The sequence below is a fragment of the Protopterus annectens genome, chromosome 1.part1, assembly GCF_019279795.1.
Source record: "Protopterus annectens isolate FY-2018-M chromosome 1.part1, PAN1.0, whole genome shotgun sequence".
Taxonomy (NCBI): domain Eukaryota; kingdom Metazoa; phylum Chordata; order Ceratodontiformes; family Protopteridae; genus Protopterus; species Protopterus annectens.
Genome location: NC_056726.1, coordinates 1,682,358,507 through 1,682,370,672, shown reverse-complemented (window position 1 = coordinate 1,682,370,672; position 12,166 = coordinate 1,682,358,507). Strand labels below are relative to the sequence as shown.

General features: G+C 41.8%; 1 protein-coding gene across 1 annotated transcript in view; it reads right to left on the bottom strand.

The window, feature by feature from the left end:
* SH3BGRL3 (SH3 domain binding glutamate rich protein like 3) overlaps positions 1-5,588 on the bottom strand; it is a 70,607-nt gene extending 65,019 nt beyond the window's left edge. Inside the window, exon 1 of the mRNA XM_044083934.1 lies at positions 5,439-5,588. Coding sequence (XP_043939869.1) covers positions 5,439-5,483 — 45 coding nt within the window. The 5' untranslated portion in view covers positions 5,484-5,588. The remainder of the gene's footprint in view (positions 1-5,438) is intronic.
* Positions 5,589-12,166: the final 6,578 nt, after the last annotated feature.

Genomic DNA, 12,166 nt, shown 5'->3' with positions numbered 1-12,166 from the left:
CTTGAGTAGTGTTCCCAGTCTATATTAGGGTAATTGAAGTCACCTAGTATGATGGTGTTTGGAGATACATTTATCCCAGTGTTTTCAGGAAAGCCATGCGAGCTTCCTGAGTTTGTGAGGGTGGCCTGTAACATGCTACAATTTGCAGAGCAGTCTTGCCTATGGTTAATTGCACCTGGAGGGTCTCCGATGCATCGTGCGTTGCCACCAATCTTGAGGTGTGGGTGTCCTTGATGAATATGGATACCCCCCCTCCTTTCTTGGTATTGTCCGGATTTTGGGGCGGGCATGGTATGAGGTAAAACCTGATAGTGCTGGGGTGCTCTCAGGAGCCTTGAACCAGGTTTCTGTCACAGCACAGACATCGATGTTCTCCATACTGAGAAGGGCCTCGAGTGCGTGCATTTTGAGATTGAGACTTCTGGCATTGAGCAGCATTACCCTTAGCTTTTTTCCATTTTTGTGTTCTAGGGTGGTAGGTTTAGAATTTGAGCCTTGCCTAAAAAAGGCACTATGGGGGCGGCAAGAGCCTTTGCCAATATCCGGAATCCCAGGGGTGACAGGTGCAAGCCGTCCCTTGCGAAGCAGCGTGGCTTGAAGCAGCGTGGCTTGTCCAGCATGTCATCCCAGGCAGACAGACATTGGATCCCCTTTGAATGACACCAGAGTTTAAGCCAATTGTTAAAGCTGATCATCTTATCTCTGTATTGTGGCATCATTCTTGGTGAAGGTAGGATACTGCTCAAGGTCAGGGTCATACCTGCCTGGGCTACATAATCAGAGAGCTCCTCAATGTCTCTTTTCATGTAGTCCAAGGAGGTACGTCTCAGGTCGTTTACACCAGCGTGGACAATGACTGAGTCGTATTTGTACCTGCTGTTGAGAGACCTGAGTGCTTGCGTTATGTGGCGGATTCTAGCGCCCGACAGGCAGCTTACTGTAACCCTCTCCTTACTCAGTCTGGTGGCGGGGCGTCAGTGTGTCTGACTATGGAGTCACCAATGACTAGTGTGTCTGGCATTGTGTTTGGCCTTAAGGGCTGTGACTGTTTGACACCTGACTGTGAGGTCTATGTGTTGCAGGTGTTGTGTTCTGAGGTGGTAATTGTTTGGGTGTCTGCTTTGGTGGCCTCTGCTGTTTTGGTAGATTTTTGCTCGGAGCCTCCGAGTATGTCTTTGTGTGTTTATGTGTATGATTTGAGGTTGTGATGGTACTATGTGAGACTGGGTCTATAGTGTGTGTGGTAACCTTCTCCTCCTGTCTGGTCTTGCCAGTCCTATGTTGAGAGAGCTCAGCCTCCAGTTTGGCCGTATAGTTGCATCTCTCGCATGTATTTGTGTTTTGTGGGAGGAGGAGAGGGTTGTCTGTGTACATGAGGCAATTGTAACATTGCCCAGTATTCCCAGGTTCACCAGCTGAGCAGGAGAGGACACTAGCAACTGATCCCTCGACATGCTAGAAGGAATAGACAAAAAAACTTTAAAAGAGATTCCGGGGGATGTGGGTGTCTGAGAAATGGGGTTCGCCTTTTTGGGGTACTATCTATAACAAGAGTGCTGTATCAAGGTGATAAGTACTGTAGGAGCAAGAGTGCTGTATCAAGGTGATAAGTACTGTAGGAGCAAGTGCTAGGTTTAACAGATAAAGAATAGTCTACTCGGAGTCAGGTAGAGATGATCTTTTTAGTTATAGGATATGCTGATTAGATCAGTAGTACAGTTCGAGGAAGGTAGTTTTAAGGGAAAATTTGAAGAGTGGACTTTAGGTAGCCCTAATAGTTTAAATCTGCTTATCCGGCGCTGCCCTAGTGTGCAATGGTAGCAGCTCCGCGCTAAACCGCGCGTTTAGCATGTTTTATATCAGGGAGCTGAAAGAAGCTAGGAACTGGCCCAAAACGACCAATAGACTACAAGTTACTGGCTGAAACCTCACAAAACTGGACCAACAGGCAGCTCAATGCTTCCCACTCCCACTGGTAAGCAAGGGAAGTTCCTCTCTTCCAAATTAGGCAAAGAATCAGTAACAGGAACTGCAAACAAAGTCCAGGGATTAGCAAGCTCTGAAACTGGACTACTCTAGCTCAGTAAGGCGGGAAAACAAGAGATATTTTTTTTGCTTTTTTTTTTCAGAAAACAAGCAGAAACAGATACAGTAAACACTTATAAATGCTATAAATCGGCTATCACAGCCTACACAAACAATTTGCAACAATTACAGATTTTAAAAGTAACAAACTGAGAAATCAAGTGCAATAAAAGAATAAATGCAGAAAAACAATAACAATGTATCAGCAAGCAGGCGAAATACAGTTGCTAGATAAATAGAAGTGGAAAGCCACAAAAAATATACTTAAATCAGGTAAGTCGCTTTTTTAGCTCTCTGAAGCTTGGATTACTCTGCTGGCCACCACGAGGATCTGTGCTGAGTAGGTACCATATTAAAGTTCTTCAAAAACCGTATTAAAGTTCTTCAAAATTTTCTTTTTCACATGGACTATAATCCTGGTGGTGCTAATACTATTAGTACATGGTGTGGTCTGGCAACAGTGCATCTTACATTGTGTGCAGGACTTACAAGGATAATACATTACTAAAGCAGACAGTGGTATAAGTAAAGTAACAACTGACTAATCTGCTACAGGCTTCTTTGACAAGATTTTCTTCCTGTATAAAATCAAGTATTTAAATGCCTACAAACAGTCTCCAAATTTAAGGAGGGGAAATCACACAACAAATGGAAAGCATACAGACAAATGTACATAAAAATTTATCCTACATTAATGTGCACTTAGATTACATTTTTGTGTCCTATCCTGTACTTGAGAAAGTGTTACCATTTTAAATAAATTGTCTAACTTGACTTTTTCATTTTCAGATTTAACTAGCATTTATATGCTATTACTAGTCTAATGACCTCAAACCGCTGTGGTGGTGCTGCGGTAGCTTTGTCGCCTCACAATAAGATGCTGTCCGGTTAGATTCTTAGCTAGAGCGTCTTCTGCGTGGAGAAATGCGTGAATGGGCGTACCTTCGTTGAAGGTTGTGCATCAGGGTTGGCAACTCGGCACGTAAAAATCAACTGCCAATCATTAGCGGACCGGACCGGAGTTCCGGTGTGGCGACCCCTAACCGGGAAAAGCTGAAAGACACAACAACAACTAGTCTAATGACCTCAAAGGGGTTTTTTTTTTTCAGCCTAACCATGTTGACAACTTTTGATACCTTTTGGTTAATTTAAGGAATATATGTATAGGTTTGTAGGCAATTACTGGGCTACAGATCTATGTACGTTTTGTTTGTACAGTTCAGCTACCTGGACCATGTTTGTTACATGTTGAAAATGTTAATAAAAAGAAAAAACAGACACATCCCATGTACTGCCCCCATGTACCATAAAAAAAAAAAAAACTGACAAAATATCTGCCATATGCTGCCCAGATTTTTTTGCTGTAAAAAACATGCATCTACAAGTTTAAATCGGCATCCTACTTTTTCTCTTTGTTCAAACAGAGCAGATTCTTTAAAAAAAATGTTAAGATGCTACAAGCAATACCGACTAATCTGAGTAAGTTATACCTCAACATTGTAAACGTGGGCTACTTACAGCAATGTCACTGTTTTGGCAGTGATTGCACATAACAAATAGCACCAAACCATATCAAGACATGGACTTTTGATCACGACAGGCAATGGAAGGCAACATCATCCCTTCTTAGATACAGCATACCAAAATAGCACCATTAAAATGAGGCTATGACTGATGATAGAGCTTTAAGATGGACTGTGGAAAAGTGAAATTGTGTTTGCTTGGTTACAGCTTGCCTTTGGTCTTTTTACGTGCAAAGACAACAATGTCTAAAGTTCTACAAAGAAATTAAAATATATTCAGTAAAGATTTGTAACGGTCACTGAAAGAAAGTTCCACTAAGCACATACGGTCTTGGAGAGGATTTAAAATTCAAATCTTTCATACTAATTCAAAGCACATCTGCACCATGGATAGCCAAAGTATCAAAATAATTCATGGTTCTTGTCAAGCAGTCCAATGCTGGAACAAAGGAACATTCAAAACCACAGCTTTGCTTTGGGGAGACCTTGCTTGAAACGGGCAAGTCTACTAACGGCATCACTGTGACCATTCAGGGGACATGTGCACAACTAAAATGCTAAAGACTGCTGCTGCAGGTTAGCTGAAGCATGTGCAATAAGTAATCTACAACCAGAACCATGCACACAAGGTTAGTTACAGCCTGATGTTGCTCTACCCCTTTGAAATTAACCCCTAATCTTTCCACTACTGCAAGCAGTGCCCCCTTATCTGAGATCACCAACTGTTTCTGTACAGGGCATATATGTTTAGAGTTCATAAAATAATCAAAATAAACAAAGAAATAACGAAGGTAAACAAGGGCACAGCCAATATAGCACTTACATGAAGTCTGACAGGTCTGCCTCAGAGAAGGGGAAGTAATAGTTAAGATGATATACAAGACATAAGTCAAAATCACAACAGTCATTTGCTAAATCTAATATATTTGTTATAGACATTAGACAGTTCATTCATACCTCCCAACTACCCATTGCTTCACATTTTTAGTCTGTTTCTCATAAAAAATATGCGGCTTATAGCAAGTCACTGAGGACTGAAGTCACTACAGAATGAGAAATATTTGGAGTTTCAGACTTCATATCTTTCACAAAACGTTTTTGAAATCTATAAGAACAATGCTTAAAATGTGTCCCCATGACGAGCCGTTGTCCTCCCTTGCTTTGTCCACAGTTCTTGCGCCAAGAGGTAAGAGTTAAGTACTGACATTTATGAGCTGTAACGGATCTAGGAAACAGTAAGAAACAATGTATTCATCTCAGTACAGGGGACACGCCTTGCTGCAGAACCTTCAAAGGGAACAGTTACTTGTTCTATCGCACATGCAAACAGAAAGCAACTTTTTATGGGTGAAGGGCGCAGCCTACAGCCGTACACAACTATCAGGGTTCTGCATCGTTCAATGTTTTCCATACCGTTTTCTCCAAAGTAAGCAATGAGCTGCAAAATGCAACTAATACGAGAAAAAAGTATGTGTATCTGGACATCCAGTAACTTAAAGGTAGTTTGTTTTCTACCACCTTCTGATCACATCCTTTACAGAAATCACAGACACCAGAGCATGTTGGAAGAGGTAGTAGCATCGCGACAGTAAATGTTTATCCCCAAAGCTAAAGGGCTGGCACTAGAACAACAGAAGTAGAAATATAAAATAATAACACACATTAACAACCAACATTACCACCTCTTAAGCAGCAACTCTGGGTGGGTCCATAAAAATTCCTCCATCCTCAACACGAAGTTTCACTTCCTATAACGGCGTTAACATCCTCATCACTCCTTCCCTTTTACCAGCAAACACAACCAGAGAAACTACATACTATTGCACTCACCTCTCTAGATCCAGTGACGGTAGTATAATAAATTTTAATAGTCATTATCGCTGCTCTGGATGCTTATCTACAGAAATTCACGAACACTATACTGTTACTTCGCATAAACCCCTAAACTCTCCAGGTGCCCAACCCACGTCTCTCCCACATGATTCCGCTACACCAATCGGCGATATCAATTTGTTTCATTGCTACGAGCCCCCAGAAATTGTTACAACTCCGCCCCTCCCCTTCCCCTGATTAGATATAGGAAGTGGTTAAGGATGTTTGAGTAAAAGGTAAATTTAGTGAACTGCCAGTGTTAATGCACGTAAACCACGAGTGCTTTTAGATGGCTGTACCTTTTTTGCAGGACGATGTGATACGAACCCCTAATTGTGTATAGTCCAGAAAGGCTTGCTCGTTTTGTTTTCGAAGCAGTGCTAACACCGTTAAACTGTAATGCTAATCATTACGTGGCAAAACATTTCAATAAAAGCCTAAAAGTAGGGTAGCTTTATAAACAGCATTAGTAAGAATGGTCGGGGTTTGCTAATGCGCATCTGGTGAGCCAGTACACGACAACATTGCCGAGTGTGTAACACTCACATGATCCATTTCCCTTTGGCCATGAGCGTGCATATTCTGCAGCTTGATAGGCTTGTTAAAAGCATGCCTTTATCTGTCCAGATGTTTGTCGCATGCTTTGGTCTGTTCCTAATGAAATGTGTGTTTTTCTGGCCAATGTCAGAAGGAGTTGCATTGTGTTTTTGTAGACTTAGAGAAAGCATATGGCAGGGTGCCTAGAGAGGAGTTGTGGTATTGTATGAGGAAGTCAGGAGTGTCAGAGAAGCATGTAAGAGTGATACAGGATATGTACGAGGGTAGTGTGACAGCGGTGAGGTCTGCGGTGGGAGTGACGGATGCGTTTAAGGTGGAGGTGGGGTTACATCAAGGATCAGCTCTGAGCCCTTTCTTATTTGCAATGGTGATGGACAGGTTGACAGACGAGACCAGACAGGAGTCCCCGTGGTTTATGGTGTTTGCAGATGACATTGTGATCTGTAGTGAGAGTAAGGAACAGGTGGAGGAGACCCTGGAGATATGGAGATATGCTCTAGAGAGAAGAGGAATGAAGGTCAGCAGGACTAAGAATATATGTGTGAATGAGAGGGAGGCTAGAGGAATGGTGAGGATGCAAGGAGTAGAGGTGGCAAAGGTGGATGAGTTTAAATACTTGGGGTCAATAGTTCAGAGTGACGTGAGTGTGGAAGAGAGATGAAGATCCCAAAATCCGGACCGAACCACAAAAGGAGGGGGAGTATCCATATTCATAAAGGATACCCACACCTCCAGGTTAGTGGCAACGTACGAAGCATCGGAGACCATCCAAGTGCAATTAACCATAGGTAAAACTGCCCTACAGTTTGTAGCATGCTACAGACCACCTACTCAAACTCAGGAAACCCACACAGCCTTCCTGAAGACATCATATTGGGTGACTTCAACTACCCAAACATAGACTGGGAACATTACTCAAGTCCCAACACCCTAGCCCAAAGGTTCCTGGAGTTCATAAACTCAAATGCTATGGAACAACTAGTCACCATTCCCACAAGAGGAGAAAATATACTAGACCTGATCATCACAAACATGGGGACAAAATGCTCCACACCGGAAGTATATCCCTCATTGGTGAAATCAGACCATAAATTAATCTCATTGGAGATCCACATCCGCCCCACCCCAGCAAAAAAGACCACAGTGAAGAACTTCTCAAAAGCAAACTTCACACTTCTTAAAACTGGAGTGGTATCCTTCAAGGCCCCCGAGCCAGTGGAAACCACAACCCACGCTGCTGAAACCCTTACAAATGCCTTCTACGAGCACCTCCAGGAATGTATGGATCAAGCAATCCCTAATAAAATCAAGACCCTTTCCACCAAAGGCAGGCGCCGGTCTGGTGGACCCCAGCCATAAACAAACTCTACAACAAGAGGAGAAAGCTACTACATGACAGAGCAAAATCCCTAAAAGGGAAGGCATCTCTGATCAATACTAGCAAAAACTACGATCACTCATAAAATCATCCAAGGCCAACTTTGAGAGAAAAATCGCTAATGACACAAAAGACAATCATAAGGCCTTCTTTAGCTATGTTAGAAACCTGGGTGGAAACTCCCAGATATGCTCAGAATTAGTCCAAAATGATAAAAATCACTGATCCCACAGACATTGCCAACATACTGGCAGTCAGGTTCAGTGCAAATTTTTTCTCTCCCTCCTCCCCCAAAAGGAGAAATATCTATCCCACCAGAGTCTAGCCTCCCAAACATCTCAGATGCCCAGGTGAGAGCTGCTCTCTCTAAAGCAAAAACACAGCATCAATGGGACCGGACGGTGTCCCCGGCTGTGTGCTACACGAACTCAATGAGGAACTAAACCCACACATAAGGCTGCTGTTTAATCTTAGCCTTACTACAGGATCGTGCCCAAAGAATGGCGTGCGGCAACTGTGGTCCCACTCCACAAAGGCGGTGCTTCTACGGACCCTGGAAATTACCGCTCCATAAGCTTGACGAGCCTTGTCTGCAAAGCTATGGAGAGGATCATAATGGAACTCATAAATAAAGACATTGGGGACCTACAGACACTGGATCCTACCCAATTTGGCTTTGTCAAGGGCAGATCCTGCCTCTTGAACTTGGTCGACTTTTTGAAACAGTCACTAAGGCCATTGATGAGGGTAAGGCAGTTCACACAGCCTACCTTGACCTAGCAAAAGCGTTGACACAATACCCCACTCGGCATCATAGAAAAGCTCACCAGCTTAGATGTAAACCCATATGTCACAAGATGGGTTGCAAACTGGCTCAAGGACAGAACACACAGGGTTAGAGTTGCTGGTGCCATGTCAGACTCTAAGCCGGTCACGAGTGGTGTCCCACAGGGCTCAGTCCTGGGCCCCCTCTTGTTCGGCATTTATTTTTCTGAAGTGCAGGCAAACATAGGGGGATTGTGGTTGACAAAATTTGCAGATGACTGCAAACTGGGCACCAGAATTGACACTCCATCAGACACAGACATCCTCCAGAAAGGTCTCATAGAAATGGATAACTGGTGCCAGAGCCATGGCCTTAAGCTAAATGCCAAAAATGTATAGTCATACCCTTTGGGAAAAACAAGGTAACCCTAATTACCACATAGGTGGTAATCCATTAAACACGGAAGAAGTTATCAGGGACCTGGGGACCCAAGTTGACAGTAACCTCTCTTTTGACACTCACATTGCCAAAGTGGTGAGGAAGACCTTCTACATTGCCCACCTGATCATGAAGGGATTCACATCCAGATCAGGAGAGGTCATTGTACCCCTGTACTCTTCACTTATCAGACCAATGATTGAGTACAACTCCCCATTCGGAATGTACCTTACCCAACACCTGCAGCAGTTGGAAAGACCCCAAAAGTTCCTCACCAAAAGGATAAAGGGGCTCAAACATATGTCATACGATGCCCGACTGAAGAAACTCCAGCTCTATTCAGTCGCATACCGTCTCCTCAGAGGTGATCTGTGCCTGACATACAAGGCCATGTCCAACCCGGAATTAATGGACATGCTCCACCTCACAAAATCCAAATCCACCAGAGCCACGAGAGCAAGAGACTTAAACCTCAACACGGATATAAATAGGACGTGCTGGAGGGACAGATTCATCACCCAGAGACTCCCTACACTATGGAACAGAATCCCAGTCCATGTGAGGCAGAGCCCCTCACTGACTCTGTTCAAGAGAAATCTTGACGAGTGGATGGGAGATCGTAGGTTTACCCCGGGAATCATCTCTGTATCACTGCTGGACAGAGGCACAGCAAATTAATGGGTATAGTATTCTCATCCTAAGGGGTGGTGAAAGCCACACACACTCTGGCTAGGCTTATAAATGCCCTAGGGCAGATAGCCTAGTATGAACCTATGAACCTATGAACCTATAATAGCCATATTACAACAGTGACTTCCCACACCACTGATCGCATTAATCAGTTATCCTTATTTATATTAATTCTATACACAAAGTTGTACTGTTCTGATTTAAATTTATTAATTGTTATGTTATTTAAAGCCCAGTTATTTAATTTATACACACTTCCTTGCATATGTTCAGTATTTAAAATGATATAAATTAGGAAATGTATTTTGAGATCATCAGCATATGAGATTATCATTGGAACTTATACCATCAATTTATTTTAATTCAAAATGTTTCAGAAAAACACTTTCAAGAATTATTTTTTAAAGCAAAAAGCAGTTATCCAAAAATGGCTACTGCCTCTTTCTGTACCTTGTAGCAGACTAGACAATGAAGCCACTGAGGTTCCTAATTAGCATATCCATGTCAGTAGCTAAATGCCCTAAGTGCCACAGCTACACAAGGAATCTGTAATTGCTCTTTTTCACAAAGGAGAAAATCACAGAACTGAACATTTTAAATACACAGGCATCATTAGGGTACTGCCTGAGGTAGCAGAAGGAGTTATGCATATTCAGCTGTCTGAACAGTTAAAAAATTACAGACTGATCAATAGCTTTTACAATGGCTTTCACCTAGGTGATAGCATGCTTTAGCTAAACTTGCCAGTAATGTCCTGAGTGACTTATACCACTGTCATATAGGTGCTGTTGCTGTTAGACGTCAGTGATGTTTTTGACACTTGAGGCCCCTATCTGTTTGCTGACTTCCTGTCCAGGATTGGTGTTTTTTCCTGTTCCTGTTCTGGTTCATTGATTACATGGCTATCAGAATCTATGCAAGGTGAAACAGAAATAATTGTTTGAAAACACAATCGTTAATGAAGAAGTTATGTGGCTGTATGCCAAAAACATTGCTGTGTAGTCTTTAGCATATGTATTTATATATTTATTATTTATGTTATAGTGTCTGCATTGCCAACTAGGCTGAGGCTTATTTTTACTTGAGGCCCATGGAGGAAAAGCCCCACAGACACAGTAAGGTGCATTAATGGTCATATTAGTTACAATAAGATACATAAGACACACAAAAGAATAAAGAAGACAAACGACTTAAGATCCATAACAATTGTAAAAATCACGAAATGTACCTAAAATAATAAACAATTGTCACATACAGATTAGTCTAAGACAGAAATTTGTGAAGGATAAGATTAAGTCGTTTATTGCAAAAATGTATCTATCTGTATATATCTGGTTTCAGTGTGTTTCATCGCATGTTAAGTATTTTGAATGTTTGGGAAACTGTCTTTTTAACAAAATGCTGCTCCATCACAGGATTCTGGCATTTGCTCTGGGGGGATCCCTACACAGTGGGAGTGCAATTTTGCCCTTTCCCCACTGTTATGCAATCTCAGATTTGGTATATATAATTGGGAGGGGGTCCTTCTGGATACAATATTGTCTTTTTTGTTTTCCTTTTTTGATTTAATGGGTTTTTACCATTTGTGGTTGATGTGGTGCACGTAGATAGATAGATAGATAGATAGATAGATAGATAGATAGATAGATAGATAGATAGAAAAACTAAACCAAAGTGTAGAAACATCACACAGAGACAGACCATTCAGTTAAATCTCCAAGAAAGACTTGGCTACAGTCTTCATTGTGTGATAACTTAAACTTCCTGTAGTGAAGGCCTGTTGGCTCTATGCAAATGACCCCTTAAGGACACACCCATGTTTCAGCCAAATATCTTTTGAATGCCCATGCCTTTTCACTTTTTAAGTCTTACTTGTGCATGCACACACACACACACACACACACACACACACACACACACACACACACACACACACACACACACACACACACACAAATATATATCAACATATATAGCAAGTATAATAGTAAAATGTTATATATATCAAAGTTCACTTAAATAGAAAAACTCTTTTTTGCTTAGCATTGTTCTGCACAACTTACAGTTCAACTCTTTGTTTTCCAGTCTATTCTTAATGCTTCTCAGTGGAACATAACAGTCCTAGTAGTTCTCTGGCTTGATGTTGTAGCACAGGCCAAGCTGCCTTGCAATACTCTGAGTAAATCTACAGGACTTCCAGCAATTCTTCTGGTACTTCCACAGTTCCTTTGCTCATGGTCTACCAACAGTCTCCACCCTAAACCTTAAATTCCCTTTAGCTTGAGTAGCAGAAGTCTCTAATGGAAGGCCCTACTTTTAACAGCAGTGTTTTTATGTGATTCACGTTTGGCTGAGCTGTCACAGGATCTACATATCTTAGTTGGTAGTTTCGGCTCAGAGCGCAGCATGCCCTTCAGTTGGTAAGAAACTGTATCACATTTGTCTGAGTCTTCTAGCCAGAATCAAAATACAAGTTTCAAGTTCCACACCATTTTCTTTGCTTGGCCCACATGTCTATGGCACAAATGCTGGCTGAACTCCCCACTCCCTCTTCAGGTACTACAACTTCTGATACAAATTTTAATTAAGCACTTTTGTCTACGCTGTTGTTCAGATTTTCTCAAAATACAAAAAGAGCAACATTAAATACAATTCCATTAATGTCACATGATTAAATACTTTCCATTATTACAACCAATTTTATCTTTCAAGATACAAGAAATAGAAATAGCTTCATTTAAACTAGGCAATTTGTATTTAATGGGCATTGCATAAATAAGTAAAGTGAGGTTTTAGCTGCAGTATATACTATAGCTGGTGTGGTTTTTTCTATGGAACAGATCAGTGAAAAAATAT